Here is a 16,350-nt window from a genome sequence, read left to right on the forward strand (position 1 = left end):
TAGACATAAATGGATCTGGGGTTGAGAGGGTGAATAACTTTAAGTTCGTGGCATAAACATCACCGAGCATCTCACGTGGTCTGTACATACCAGCTGTGTGGTGCAAAAGGCATAACAGCACCTCTTTCACTTCAGACATTTGAAGAAGTTTGGTATGGCCCCCCAAATTCTTAAGAACTTTCTATAGGGGCACATTTGAGAGCATCCTCAACGCGTACAAAGAAGCTGGATGAACTCAGCAGGTCGGGCAGCATCCGTTGAAATGAGCAATCAACGGATGCTGCCCAACCTGCTGAGTTCATCCAGCTTGTTTGTACGTGTTGATTTGACCACAGCATCTGCAATGTACTTTGTGTTTGAGAGCATCCTGACTGGCTGCATCACTGCCTGGTATGGGAACTGTACTCCCCTCAATCGCAGGACTTTGCGGAGAGTGGTGCAGACGGCCCAGCGCATCTGTAGATGTGAACTTCCCACTATTCTGGACATTTACAGAGACAGGTGTGTAAAAGCGGCCCGAAGGATCATTGGGGACCCGAGTAACCCCAACCACAAACTGTTCTAACTGATACCATCCGGGAGACGGTACCACGGCATAAAAGCCAGGACCAACAGGCTCCATGACAGCTTCTTCCTCCAGGCCATCAGACTGCTTAATTCATGCTGATACTACTGTATTTCTATGTTATATTGACTATCCTGTTGTATGTAACATTTATTATAAATTACTATAATTGCACATTGCACATTTGAATGGAGACATAACGTAAATATTGTTACTTTTCATGTATTTGAGGGATGTAAGTAATAAAGTCAATTCAATTTATGTAAAGGGTGGATCAGCAATGGAGTGGGCAGCCAAGTGCATGGACATCTCCAGCTTGTACATTCTGCCTTTCACTGGACATGCATGGAAATCTCTCAAATAGTGATGGTTCACTTCAGAGCTGAGAGCTATTGGTCAGCACCATTTGGACTGAAAATACAGTAGGAGTAGCTAATTAGATATCAGAAGAACATAAGAGGAAACCAATTAGGATAATGGGCCCTTTAGGCACAGGAGCAGAATTAGAACATTCGGTCCATTGAGTTTGCTCTGCCATTTGATTATAGCCGAATTATTTTCCCTCTCACCTCCATTGTTCTGCCTTCTCCCTGTGACCTTTGATGCCTCTACTAATCAAGAACCTATCAACGTCTTCTTTAAATCTTCAGAATTTATATCGGCAGCACAGCAGTGGAAACTGCAAGCAGTTTCAAACTCCTGGGAGTGCACATCTCACACAACCTCTCATGGTCTCAGAACACTTTCTACACAATCAAGACAGCTCACCAATGCTTCTATTTCCTGAGGAGGCTGAAGAGCACTGCACTATGCACATCAATACACTCTGTTCCAAAGGGGTGTCCTTCTATTCTGAGGCTGTGCCCCATAATCCTAAACTCTCCCACTATAGGAAACATCTCTCCACATTTATTCTATCTAGGCCTTTCAATATTTGATAGGTTTCAATGAGATTCTCCCCTTTCTTTTAAATTCCAGAGTACAGGTAGGCCCAAAACATTCAAACGAACTTCATCTGCTAAACCTTCCATTCCTGGGATCATTCTCATAAATCTCCTCCGGATCCTCTCTAATGCCAGCATATTTTTTCTTTGATAAGGGGCCCTAAACTCTCACAAGAGTCCATATATGGACTGACTAATGCCTTATCAAGCCTCAGTATTATATCCTTGTTTTTAGGTTCCAGCTTTGTTGAAATGAAAGCTTACATTACATTTGCCTTCCTTCCTACTGACTGCAAGTTAACCTTTTGGGAATCCAGCACTAGGACTCCCAGGCCGCTTTGCATCTCTGATTTTTAAAAATTAATTCCTTATTTATAAAATAACCACATGACCATACACTCCTCTACACTGTATTCCATCAGCCACATCTTTACTCATTCTCCTAATCTGTCTAAACCCTTATGCAGACTCCCTGATTCCTTAACACCACCTGCCCCTCCACTTGTCTTTCTTTAAGGCTGATGCATCATCCAAAATATTATGGTTGATCTACCTTGATGCCATTTTCCTGCCTTAAATTTACTTTCTTTAATTTGTGTAAATTCTGGAAATCCATCAACCTCTATTTCAAATGGAAGCAATGACTGCACCTCCACAGCCCTCCAGGATAAAGAATTCCAAAGTTTCACCATCCCGTGAATAAAAAAATTGTCTCCTTGTCTCAGTCCCAATCAGCCTATTTCTGGTTCTTCATCAGCACCTCTGTCCTAGGCGCCACAATCTGTGGAAATATTTTCCCTGCACCTAACGCATCAGGCCCTTAATGCAGTCAGGATTCTCCATTGATTCTGCTTGGCCCTAGTATGTCACTCCTAGCTCCAGAGAGATATCCACTCTGTTGGTCATCTGTTACCTCTCATTCTACTAAACCTTAGAAAATACAGACTTGGTTTACACTTATCTACTTAAGTGATCGATCTGGGATCAGCCTGGTGAATGTTTGGCACACTCTCTGTATAGAAAGAATATCGTTCCTTAAGAAAAGAGACCAAACTTTTCTAAAATGCTCCAGATGTTGTCTCACTGAGATTTGGCCCATCGAATCTGCTCCATCATTCAATCAAAGCTGATTTTTTTTCAATTCCATTCTTCTGCTTTCTCCCTCTAAACCTTATAACCTATAAATCTACCTTAAATACACCCTTTGTGGCAACAAATCCCACAGATTCACCACTGTCTGAAGAAATTCCTCCTCAAGCAGGACGAAGGGTCTCGGCCCGAAACATCGACAGCGCTTCTCCCTATAGATGCTGCCTGGCCTGCTGCATTCCACCAGCATTTTGTGTGTGCTGCTTGAATTTACAGCATCTGCAGATTTCCTCGTGTTTGCCTTTTAAATTCCTCCTCATCTCAGTTTTAAAGGGATGCTCCTTTATTCTAAGGCTAAGCCCTTGGATCCTGCACTCTACAACCAATGGAAACACCCTGTCCACACCCACTCGATGCAGGCCATTCAGTGTCTCATAGATTTTAATGAGATTCCCCCTCATTCTTCTGAATACTATTTAATTGTAGTAAAATATCTCTGCTCTTGGAGATACAAGAGTCTGGAGCAGCGAACAGTCTGTGTGAACTTAGCAGGCTGAACAGCATTTGTAGGAGGAAAGGAATTGTCAACATTTTGGGTCCTTTCCTCATTCTCTTGAGGCACCTTCACATCCTCCTCATGACCACATATTCATCATCAATTTGAAATGTTAATTTGAACCCTTTAGCCATATTGTCCATATAAATTTCAATTGTTGAGGTGCGCAAACACAGATCCCTGCACTGCACCATTAGCTTGCAGAGAACCTCCATATTTTCCCTAAGTAACACATACAAAATGTTGGAGAAACTCAGCAGGTCAGGTAGGATCTATGGAAAGCAATAGACAGTCAACGTTTCTGGCCAAGACCCATCTTCAGAATAGGATTAAACCTCCCTGTTTGTTTTTCAGCTGTTAACAAACTGACGAATCAAATTAGTATCATAACACACATTCCAAGGCGATGCTTTAACTTAATTTACCCCTGGATGCAGGATTTTATCTGAACATCCAAGTCTATCACATTTACTGGCTCCTCTTCACCTGGTTTTCTGGATATATCATCAATAACTAAGTTAGTTATAAACAGAATCAGGTTTATTGTCACTGGCATACGTCGTGAATTTTGATGTTTAGTCACAGCATAACAAATTATGATAAGTTACAATAAATCGTGCAAAAGAGCACTAGTGCGGTAGTTATCGAGATCATAAACAGGTTAGAAAGGGAAGTCAAACCTGATTTTCCTTTACCAAGCCCCATATTACATAAAGCCAAGTTCTTAGATATCGATCCTTAAATCCCCTTTTGTGGCGGGGCGTGACATTTTGTTTTTGATTACACTTACGAGCAACTTGATAAATTAAAGGCACTGTGCAAATACAAGTTGTTGTTACAGCCGAATACTAGGGAAATCGTTCTCACATTCTTAAAATATCTTTGAATGAACAATTCTCTTAAGAGGATTAAAAATAGAGTAATAAAACACCTCCCTATACCTGCGCTTCAAACTCTTTTCCTGTAGCTAAAATATTCAGCAGCAGCTGAAATTCCTGGGATGAATCAGCAGGGTGCCCTGGAACGGGGAATGGAAAACAGCTGCCGACTGTAGCTGGGCGCCTTGCGGGGATTGGGGAATTTTCTCCACAAGAAAATCCGGCCACGTTGGGATGATCTCTGCTCCTCTTGGGCGGTGAAAGTAAGGCGGAGATCGCTGATTTTAATTCTATCTTGCTCCAGGTCGCCGGTCCGCTCGGAAACTGAACGAAACGCCTCGGGGGTCGTGTAGCACTTTCACAGAAGTTAACAAGGTGAACAAAAAAACTTTAATCCGAACTCTCCGTCAGCGCTGCGATCGGGTGTTATACCTCCCACTACTTAGGAGGCAACGCGAACGAATCTGAACTACTTTAGAACAACAATCGCACTGTAACTGTGATTTTATTTTCGTACACAACCAACCTTTCAGGTAGAGTGGTTTTATTTGTTTCAATGTTCAGTGCCTTATATAGAGAGGCGATTACTCTGTATAATTGAATCGGAACTTGTGGATTCAAAAGTTAGAGAAGTAACGATTTCGCTTTAGCTTCAAACTTTAATACTCTGTGCCAAGGTGATGTAATTCTAAAAATGCGTACAGCGAATTATTCCTTGAATTTCGATTTGCAAACACAACGGACCCATTAATACAAATTTAGCAATAATCGTTCATTGTAACATTTATCTTGGCTCTTTTCCAGCTGCGAGGAAGTCTTGTTTTGTAGTTTCCGGAGAGAAGCGGGGGGATGACGGTTTGAGATTGAGAAGTTTAGAGCAGGCAAGGACAAAAGGTGGAGGGAAAGGCCTCCTTTCTGTGCGACAGAAAACAGAACGAGGAGGAAGTTGAGGGAAATACAGTCAGTGAGTTCACATCTCCAGAATCCCATCCGTTAACCCTGCGTCCCTCTCTTATTTTCAAATGAGAGAGATTTTCCTTGCGGAAAATGCTGGGTAGGATTATGCCAACAAGAGCTGGATAGCCGCGTTTAGAGACTTCAGTGGTCCAGAGCCCAGGCTAAAGGCGGATTTAGGGAGAGCTGTTTATATCGAGCTGCATTTTGCTGTCAGTAAATTGCGATCTGACTGGGATGCGGGCACACGTGATAGTACAAGGGGGGAAGGATTGCAGATGTGCCCCTGCACGGGCGATTCTTTGCACTCGGCAACTCTGCCCTGTTTTGTATTCATTTTAATGGCTATAGCGACTGGAATTTTCCTGACGTGGAGAGTTACTTTGGACAACACGTTATGTGTATTAAGAAGGGTATGGTCTTTGATGTTAACGACGTGAAAAACATGAAGAGACTAAGCCGTTCAACCCCTTGTGCCTTCTCCATCGTTCAATAAAATTTTTTTACCTCCGTGCACTGATGCCTTGTACCCAGATTCAGTTAATATTGAAAACTCCGTCAGTCTCTGAATACACTCAGTGATACCCATGAGATTACATGGGTTGAAGATTACAAAGATTCACACAATCTGGATGAAGTTTCTTTGTATCTAGCACTGAACAGCTAGCTCCTTGTTTAAAGCCTATGGTCCCTGCTTCTAGATTCCTCAGCCAGGACAACCTCATTCCTGTATCCTTCCTGTCAAGCTCTTAAATGAAGTCACCCCTCACTGAGAGATGCACACCTTTTCTGCATAGTTTTTCCTCATTGATCAAACACCAATTTGGAGATTCTTTGTTGCATCCTCTCTGTTGCAAGGGTAAGAGGACTAGACCCTTACACAGTGGCTAAAGAAATTCCTCCTCTTCTCCATTCCAACGTTATAGACACCGAACGTGGTTGTCTATGGATAGGGTTATAGACATGTGGGTAGTCAGAGGCTTTTTCCCAGGGCTAAATTGGTTGCCACAAGCGAACACAGGTTTAAGGTGCTGGGGAGTAGGTACAGAGGAGATGTCAGGGGTGACTGTTCTACTCAGAGAGTGGTGAGTGCATGGAATGGGCTGCTGGCAATGGTGGTGGAGGCAGATACGATAGTCTTTTAAGAGACTTTTGGATAGGTACATGGAACTTAGAAAAATATAGGGCTATGGGTAAAACTAGTAATTTCTATGGTAGGGACTTGTTCAGCACAACCTTGTGGGCCAAAGGGCCTGTATTGTGCTGTAGGGCTTCTATGTTTCTATGTAAAAGGACGCCCCTCTATTCTGAGGCTGTGTCATCTGGTCTTAGACTCTCCCACCATAGGAAGCTCCACATCCACTCTATCAAGGCCTTTCACCATTTGATAGGTTTCTATTCATTCTTTTGAATTCTAGTGAATAGAGGCCCAGAGCGATCAGATGCTCTTCATATGACAAGCCATTCAATCCTGGAATCATTTTTGCAAACCTCCTTTGAACCCTCTCCTGTTTCAGCACATCCTTTCTAAGATAGGGGCACAAAACTGCTCATAATACTCCAAGTGAGGCCTCACCAGTGCTTTATAAAGTCTCAACATCACAGTGCATCCATGTTTTTATATTCTAGTCCTCTTGATTGTAGGACTTCCTGAAAGCAAAGACAGGTTACACCTTTCATGTCACTTTCAGGACATCCCAAATGTTTTACGATCTGAACTACAACAGAAGTTCAAGTTGTGTTGTAATTTTTATTTTTCTTAATGACACAGCACAGAGTAGGCCCTTACAACCCTCCAGCCACTCCCAGCAACCTCACAACCCCGATTAAACCTAACCTAATCATGGGATAACTTACAATGGCCAGTTAACCTACCGGGTACGTCTGTGGACTGTGGGAGGAAACCGGGGAGCTCGGAGAAAACTCATGCTTTCCACGTGGAGGAAATTCAGAGTCTCCTGATAGAACGATGTTGAAATTGAACTCTGATCTCTGAATGCCGTGATCTATAATTGTATCATGCTAACCGCTACACTACCAAGACACCCATGGTAATGGAGGAAGCACAACAGCTAATTTACATGTTCAAGTCCTCATGAACACTGGCATGATAATGGCCAAATCATATGTTTAAATAATATTAAATTCAAGATTAATATTGGTCAGGGCAGTGGGGCTAGGTCCTCTTCCCCTCTTCAGAGTATCACCATGGAATTGCTTCAGGAAGAGTCGATGTGTGTCCGGTTTGACATCCCATCTTAAACTGCACCACTAATAGAGCAGCATTCCCTCAATATTGCACTGCTGTGTCAGCCGCCTTATTTGTTCAGAGACAGTGATGTTAATGAAAATTCTGGCACTTATGATACACCCTGAATTGCCACTTGCTGGACCATTTCAGAGTACAGTTGGGGGTAACGGCACCAATCTGTCTGAAGTCGCACTTGGCCATAACTGGATGAGAACCCAACATTCCCTTTCTTGATTTACTTAAGGGAACCAGATGTATTATTTGGAGCTCAGAAATGCATTCTCTAATGACATGAATATCTTTTTGTAACTAATTAGTGAACCAGATCTGTTGTTCTAATTGCCAGTGGTGCCTAAGAGTATTGCAAGTGTGCCTAATGCAGCTACAGTCTCAGAAAGGGGGGAGAGCTTCCACATTTTCATTGCCAGGCACGCCATCTTGGTGCCGTTGCTTCTCAAAGCGATTCCACTTAATTATATCAGAAGAAATTAGAGACCAACTCTGAATTAATTGTAAAATTTGGTTTTCAGCATTATGTCATTGGTAAATAATTGTCAAAGAATGAAGATTTATTACGATTAGCGATATGAGATATGAAGAAATGAATATTGTATCGACCCACCCTCTGTATGTGGCCTTTGGGATTCCATGACACCAGCAATGGATTGGAAATCAAGAAGAAACCATCTAATAATTATTGATTTAAAGTGAAAGAAATTAAAATTGTTGGCTGGTGATAAAGGCCAAGGTCTTGTCTCATTAGATTCTGGCCTTACCCATTAAGTAAAAAAACACCAAAATGTTGACAAAGACACAGAGAAACAGACGCAGGCCAATCACTCCTAAAACCGTTCTGTCATTCAGTGAGATCTTTGCTGATCTCTGAACTCGGATGCTCTGTAATATTTGATCCCTAGTTGTTGTTACTTTTTCCCCTCTGAATGTTTTAAGGAACATGCTAATCTTTCTGAAAAATACTTTCTGCTTACACTCATTTAATACACTTAATGGTCAATAGCTAATTTTAAGGTTATACTGTTTTAAAACATCTTGAATAGATTTACTTCTTGATTTCCTTAACCTAAGCTATGAAGTCTAGCCTCATCATCTGACACCCCCACCCCTTCCCTTGAATCACCCTGGTGATATTGTTTCCTATTACAATACATCTTGTGACTTACCTCCCCAACTATGCTAAAGAAATGGCAAGGTTGCTGCCCGATGCACAACAAGGTATGGAGAGGAACATTTTTTTACCTCTCCAACTAGTTTACTACAAAGCTATAAAAACAAAGTGCTGCAAATATTCCATAGGCCAAGCAGCATTTGTGTCAATAGTTCAGATCATCAGAACCTTTCTGGTGAAGGTTGTATGATGTGTAACATTAACCAGGTTTTTCTTACCGTAGATTCTGTTTGACCTGCTGGTCAATTCCAGCACCTTTCCAGCATCTGCAGTTTTCTTACTATTTTCACTTCAAATTGTTCCACACTATTCTTTTCCCAAGATTTGTTTTTCTTTCCCAAATTAAACTTCATAATTTGCTACAGTGGGGTTTGAACCCACAACTCCAAAGATGTTGATCTGGTATTCTAATCACTCAGCTGCCATAGAACATATTAGTGCCCTATTCTTAGACATTGGTTAATTACTTCATTCATTCAGAACATGGTAATAGTCTATTTTATATTTTATGTGATGGGAGCTTAGTTAGAGAATAAAGAATGAAAGATGACTAATGTAGCATAGATTTCGCAGAGCAGCTTTGTGAATTAAATTACTTTTCATCATTCAAAGAACTCACTTCTTAATAAATTACTTTTTCTTCTCAGAGGAAATACCAACAATGAGTGTCCTTCCACCAGTCAGAAGAGACCGAATTATACCAGAGCTACCCTCGGTAAAGTAGTTTTTTATCTACCATTTGGACCATTATTCACACTTTTCTAAGTTTAAGATGTACAAGACACAACACAGCAAATGGCTGAACAATAAAGTGTTCACTTTGGTATGATTGCAGGGTTGTTGGAATTGGTGACATTAGTAATGCCATTAGCTTTCTGATTGTCTAAGTTCCAACTAATCATAAAGTTCCAGAAATTTAACTTTTTACAGGACACAAAGTGCAAATCAGATTCACATCCGCCATGGTGGGAGCTGCTTTCCATATTCCCTCACAATACAAAAGGATTTCTTTCAGCCAGTTGAGTCTGTGCTCAATAATTTTCCCCTGTAACTTGTTCCTTCCACATTCCCGTGATGTCCCCCAGATTCCACAGCCACCTTGCTTGAGGAAATTCAGGGTGAGCGGTTAATGTACCAACCTACCCATCTTTGGGAATGTGAGAGGAAATCAAAGCACCCAGAGTGACCCACATGGTCACAGGGAGAATGTGCAAGTCAGCACTGGAGGTCAAAACTGAACGCAGGTCACTGGCAACATGAAGGGGCACATACTAGCCGTGGCACTATGCTGCCTTGCTTCTTAGGTTCTTGATTCACGCATTAGCAGCAGGAGCTCCCCAAGGTTATTCCTTTGGTTAATTTACTGACGTCTAGCTAAGCACTGGGAACTGGTGGTGATACATATTTGTCCTCTGATTTTGCACAATATGTATAGTGCATTAACTCGCTTGAAGTTTTAAGAACATGATCCAGGCATTTTCAATACTATATCACATGTTTAGCGCACACAACAGAGGACAAATTAAGCTTACTAAGTTGTAGTGGATGCCTACGAGCAGTGGAAGGTGGCTAACTGAGTAAATTGTTGTCCTAATGATGTTGTGAATTGATAAGTAACAGTCAAAAAGTTTCTATATAAATATTGTGACTGTATGTGCCTATCAGATTATATCTAATGATAATGCAGGTAATTCTCAAATTAGTTGAAGTAGGTATGTCTGTAGAGTTGCTTTCTCCCAAAAAAAAGTGTTAAATTGGTTTATTGTTGTGTATTAAGGTACAGTGAAAAACCTTTCTTGTGTACCGTCCATATAGATCAATTTGTTACAAAAATGCATTGAGGTAGTTCAGGGTAAATCTACAAAAGTGCAGAATATAAAGTGTTACAGTTACAGAGTAAGTGGACTGCAGGTAGATAATAAGATGCAGGCTGGTACAGTGAATGCCAAATTATCAGCAGATATACAGCTGTGATGCAGCACATCTGGTCCAGGGAATCAGTCTGTCCAGCCCAAATATTCTATTGTCCTAGTTCTGCCTTTTCAACACTGACTCACCCCAATGCCAATGGTCTCCAGGGCAGTCTTGACGAAATATGTAGTCTGTGATGTCATCAGGGAAGTGTCTGGGCACCAGGAAGCACTCTGTGTACGCTGAAGCTTTAGGCCTTTGGTGTAACTCCTCTGACTGCTCTGTGAATATGGAGTCCAGGTTATCACTGCCCTGTATAAGTCATGCTCCAGAGCTCAGGGTCCACCTGATGTTCTGGGCTGATCAATAGTCTATTTGATACTGGCACCTTAGACTAGAGATGCAGGGACAACAGCAAGTCCACTCTAATCTGTTTAGGTTTAGTTGAGATCCATGTCCATATCCAGCTCGGTGTACAGTACTGATGGACACTGATATGGAAAGGAACTCCAGAGATATGGTAAGCGGCCAGTGAGAGCCTTGGAATGCATGTCTTCAAGGATGAGTTAAACCATTGCTGTCATGGTTAAGATAAAATGGTTTCCTATATGTGACAATGGGAGTGGTTCAGATTGTCAACATGACCCACCTCTCAAACTAAGTTGAACACCACTGATTTATAACCTATGGATTACAAGTGGCAAAAGCTGCTTATTAAAATAAGTGAACTGGCATTATCTGCTTCCAACTTCAGTACACTCTGTGGAATTGAAATATGTGTTTATATAAGGAATACTTTACGTTACAAAATGCTCCACCTAACAAATCCCAGTGCTAGGGAAGAATTTAGTTTTTTTTTGTTATTTCATTTGATATTAGGATTTGAGATGATCATTTTGTCCAGTTGGTGTCAAGCGATTGATTTTTGTGCCTGTAAATGTATTCCCAGGTAAACCATTGAGGCTTCCTACATTGAATCGATTGAATTATTGAATCAAAGCAAACATTATATGTAAACATCCATATGCCTGCTAAATGTAACATCAATACATTGCTAATATGTACTCCATTTCAGGGAAGCAGATTTGTTTGTTAAATGTACTCTAGGAAAAACTAGCTTTATTTATCTGTACTGTACAGCACGTACACCGAGACGTATAGTCCAAATATGTACAGAATTGCACATAAAATGCATGTGTGTGTATGTATAAAATATATTATATGATTGATAGAAATACTGTTTATAGCCTCAGATGTACATGGGTGGGGAGGGGGAGAATGTTGCTGTGAAGGTGCACCTCCAGCAGGATTCTGCACTTTCACTTTCAGGAGCGGAAAAGAGGGAAAGAAGCTAAATTGTAAAATGGAAGAATTAACTGAACGTGAAAGAAGACTCACAAAGACCAAAGAACGAGTCAAAAGTCTCAAAGTTTGGAAAGAACACTCGGCTGCCTTAGCCCACTAAAGTTTATAAACTTTTGCAAGTGACTTTGCAGCAATTAAATTTGTACAAGAATTTAAAAACTAACCCATCAATATGAATATAAACCCTTGAATTACCTACTTCTCTCTACTTCTAAGAGACTTATGGGTACTAAGGGACTCAAGGGAACAGGAAGATGGTACTGAGATTTTAGGAATGGCAGAGTGACACTGAAAAGTTCAAAGGCCTACTCATGGTTCCACTTAGTACATGATTAGTTACCAAAACAGCTGGGAAAGGAATCTTAGATAACTATGCCATGCATTCATGTAACTTGAGTTGTTTGCAATAATTTCAACGCTCTTGCTTATGCCTTTATTAAAATTGATCAAGAAAATTAAAAAGCCTGAAGATTTAGCTTAGTGGGTGGCAAAATGTTAACTGCACCCATTGAGAAGTTCTATATGTCTGAGCATGAACTGAATTTAATGATTGCTAAGAGCAATTTTACTTCAGTCACAATACATTGCATTTGTAGAATAGCTTTGGCTTTCATTCACATTTAGAAAGATTTGCAATGCTTGATCAAAGAGACTTTTTTGGCATTGAGGTTGTTGTTGAGACTTGTCACTCAAATTGAAACCTTTCTCACTTGCCAGAAGGCTCCTTCTACATAAATTTAGCTGTGATATTACAGCCAAGGCTATTTACTTTTGTGTGGTCTGCCTAAAGCATCAAAGCTTTAAAAATGAAAGGTAACAAACACGCTGGAAATCTGAAATAAAAGCAGAAAATATTACTAGCATTCGCCAAGTTGGGCAGCATCCATGGAAGGAGAAACAGAGTAATTTTTCTTGGTCGTAGACAACTTGTTGGTTTTCTTGAATGTAAATTTGCAGTGAATGCAACAATAAATGAAAATTAACAAGCAACACACACAAAATGCTGGTGGAACGCAGCAGGCCAGGCAGCATTTATAGGGAGAAGCACTGTCGATGTTTCGGGCCGAGATCCTTCGTCAGGACTAACTGAAAGGAAAGATAGTCCTGACAAAGGGTCTCGGCCCGAAACGTCCTGACGAAGGGTCTTGGCCTGAAACGTCGACAGTGCTTCTCCCTATAGATGCTGCCTGGCCTGCTGCGTTCCACCAGCATTTTGCATGTGTTGCTTGAGTTTCCAGCATCTGCAGATTTCCTCGTGTTGCCTTTTGAAAATTAACAAGCTGTTCTTGTTGGACATCTGAAATAAAAGTGGAAGATTTAGTAATATTTAGCAGATTAGGTAGCATATTTGACTTTGTTTATCTTTCCATAGATGCTGCCTGACCTGCTGAGCCTTATCACCATGCTTTTCTTTCATAACAACAAAGCTTTAGCAGAATTTGGTATTATAGCTACTATTACCACTTCCCACAGTTATATACAGAATAAGCTATGATTGTGCAAAGTAGAAATTACACGATCTATATAATTGTTAACCATGAGTTTCAAGGAGACCCTTGTTTATCATAAACCCTTAATAGCAGTTTGAATTGCATTTTTAAAGCTTGTTGAGATGTTTTACTGATACAGCTAGCTACTTCATTTAATTCTCTTCCTTACATTTACACTTCCTCCCTCACCACCATTCAGGGCCCCAGACAGTCCTTCCAGGTGAGGCAACACTTCACCTGTGAGTCGCCTGGTGTGATATACTGCGTCCGGTGTTCCCGGTGTGGCCTTTTATATATTGGTGAGACCCGACGCAGACTGAGAGACTGTTTCGCTGAACACCTATGTTCTATCCGCCAGAGGAAGCAGGATCTCCCAGAGGCCACACATTTTAATTCCACGTCCCATTCCCATTCCGATATGTCAATCCATGGCCTCTACTGTCAAGATGAAGCCACACTCAGGTTGGAGGAACGACACCTTATATTCCGACTGGGTAGCCTCCAACCTGATGGCATGAACATTGATTTCTCTAACTTCGGTTAATGCCCTTCCTCCCCTTCTTACCCCATCCCGGTTTATTTATATTTTTTTACACACACACACGCAAAATATTTTTTTTCTCTCTCTTTCCCTCTCACAATAACGCCTTGGTGCTCCCCTCCCCTTTCTTCCAAGGCCTTCCATCCTATGATACTCCCCCTTCTCTAGCCTTGTATCCCTTTTGCTGATCAACTTCCCAGCTCTTAGCTTCACCCCTCCCCCTCCTGTCTTCTCCTATCATTTCGGATCTCCCCCTCCCCCTCCCACTTTCAAATCTCTTACCATCTCTTTTCCCTGTTAGTCCTGACGAAGGGTCTCGGCCCGAAACGTCGGCTGTACTTCTTCCTATAGAAGCTGCCTGGCCTGATGCATTCCACCAGCATTTTGTGTGTGTTACTTCATTTAAAAACTGGGATTGTTGAGCAGGTATTAAGTGGAGTAGGAATATTGAAACCTAGACCAGGAGTCAGTAGACCACAGATTGGAGCTAGAAGATCCTCATAGAATGGAGGTTGCCACAATAGTGCTACTTGATTTGATTGACCAAATTATATGCAACAATTGGTGAACAATTATCAAAATGTGTCTGTCAGCAGAAGACACTGAACTATGACTGAGCCAGAACAATGAAATGTAGGGCCTGCTGAAACCCAACAATTTTTCACAGACATGGTGCCTCCAGCACACTCCTTTCATGTAGCAATCTTATGGAAATAATATGTTAGCATAAGACATCAGCATTATGCATAGACTGTGGTAATAACCATTTGACACATTCATGAATTGGTTGCACTAATTTTGAACTCTAGTCAGATTTTTTTTATATCTCTGTTTATGTAGAATGAATTAGAAAGGTTGAAATTGATGATGATGAAGGATTGCTGAGGGCAGCATTAAGAACAGGTCTTCAGACGATGTCACCATGTCTAGACAGGACAACACTTTCCGCCACTCACCTTTTTATTGCAACTTGTATCAAAGCTCATTGCATGTGTTTTAAGGTTGCAAAGATATTTCAGAACCCCCTCCCCTCCACCACTTTCTGTGTGTGTGTGTGTGTGTGTGTGTGCGTGTGTGCGCACGCGCGCGCGCCGGGAGTTGTTAAAATCCAGAAAGTAACAGAAAATAAATTATGAATGGTGATAACACAAATGTTCTCTCTCAATCTGCACAGCCAGTTATTTTCTAATTTGCATACTGCTCCAATTTTATCACTTCTTTCCTGAAGCGAGAGTCTCAGTTAACCTTTAAGGTGCTTATTCATGTGGCCGCACTTTTTGTAGGAATGCAGGTGGTGCACGTCAGCTCTTCATTCAACTGAGGAGGGAATCAGAACCCAGCCTAATCCTGTTCTGGTAATGACCTATAGTTGATACTAGATAGTGAACAAGAACAGAAAACCACTGATTGCTTTTGTTGCATTTTTAGTCTGAGGATATTGATCTGTTGCTCCCCACAACTCAACTCATTCAGTCCAGTTTATTTGAAGACAACCTTCAAATGTAAATAAGAACACAACTTTACTGTGATTTGTCACTTTGCTATTTCAGTGTTTCACAAAAGAAGCAGCCCTCCACACAAAAGACATATTCAATCCCAAAGTGAAGCGTGCTTGCCACGATGACCGGACTGGAACAGTTGGGTAGGTCCTTTCTAAAAACTTTCAAGCACCTCTCATGAATGGATGTGGCCTATAAACTTCAAAGTAAATGTAATTATATCTCTGAATTTGGTGAGAACAAATCCAATGTTTGGTAAGATCCTTTTGTGAATATTTTGGCCACTTAGCAGACTGCATTGTCTGAATAAAAATGTGTATGTGGTGAGATCAAGGAAGTTGCTCTTGAGGTGGTATGCCCAGTTGATCTCACAAACTTTAGATGAAGTAATTTAAAGTTTAATTACTTCCAGATTTTGACCATTTTTTAAATGTAAAGGACCAAAGCAAGCAATCTAGTCTAGGTGTTCTTACTAAAATCAATGTCATGCTTGTTGTCATACACACAAGTAAATATATCCAGAGGTGCAGTGAAAAATTTATTTGCAACAGCAGCACAGGAACATTGCATCATACAAGCAGCATTCACAGGATAAACATAATTTATACACAACTTTTACAAGCAAGAACACTATTAGGATAAATATAAGGACCATTGTGGTGCAAAGCAGTTGCTATATTGAGATAGTGTTTCGGGTTGTTAAGGTTGGCTCAAGAACCAAATGGTTGAAAGGAAATAACTGTACCTGGTGGTGTGGGATGTCAGGCTTCTGCACTTCCTACCTGATGGTAGCTGTGAGAAGATGGCATCGTGCACATCTTTGATTATAGATTTTGTCTTCTTGTGGCAGCACTTCAGAAAGTGCTACAATTGGTGGAGAGGAATGCGTCCATGATGTATTGGGCTGAGTACACCACTTTTTGTAGCTGCTTGTGTTCCTGCATATTTAATTTACCTAGTACCTGCATTCAGGACATCTTATCTGACCTGCAGAGAAATTTTGAGTGGGAGGGTAAAGATCCAGTTGGGTACCAATGTCCATAGGTAGAACAAGGAAAGAGGTTCTGCTGAGGGAATTTGAGGAGCTTAGGACTAAATTAAAAAGCAGAAACAAAAAGGTA

General features: G+C 41.1%; 1 protein-coding gene across 3 annotated transcripts in view; it reads left to right on the plus strand.

Annotated features, from left to right (window-relative positions):
- Positions 1–16,350, plus strand: part of LOC140731726 (ras-related protein Rab-34-like) — a 67,878-nt gene that overhangs the window by 5,894 nt on the left and 45,634 nt on the right. For 2 of the 3 annotated variants that reach the window (XM_073053449.1, XM_073053448.1), the window contains exons 3-5: positions 4,337–4,407; positions 9,071–9,138; positions 15,281–15,372. In XM_073053449.1, coding sequence (XP_072909550.1) covers positions 9,085–9,138; positions 15,281–15,372 — 146 coding nt within the window. In that variant the 5' untranslated portion in view covers positions 4,337–4,407; positions 9,071–9,084. Of the gene's footprint in view, positions 1–4,127; positions 4,566–9,070; positions 9,139–15,280; positions 15,373–16,350 lie in introns of those variants that run through there. The other variant, XM_073053450.1, reaches the window with a different exon arrangement.

The sequence above is a fragment of the Hemitrygon akajei genome, chromosome 8, assembly GCF_048418815.1.
Source record: "Hemitrygon akajei chromosome 8, sHemAka1.3, whole genome shotgun sequence".
Classification (NCBI taxonomy): Eukaryota; Metazoa; Chordata; class Chondrichthyes; order Myliobatiformes; family Dasyatidae; genus Hemitrygon; species Hemitrygon akajei.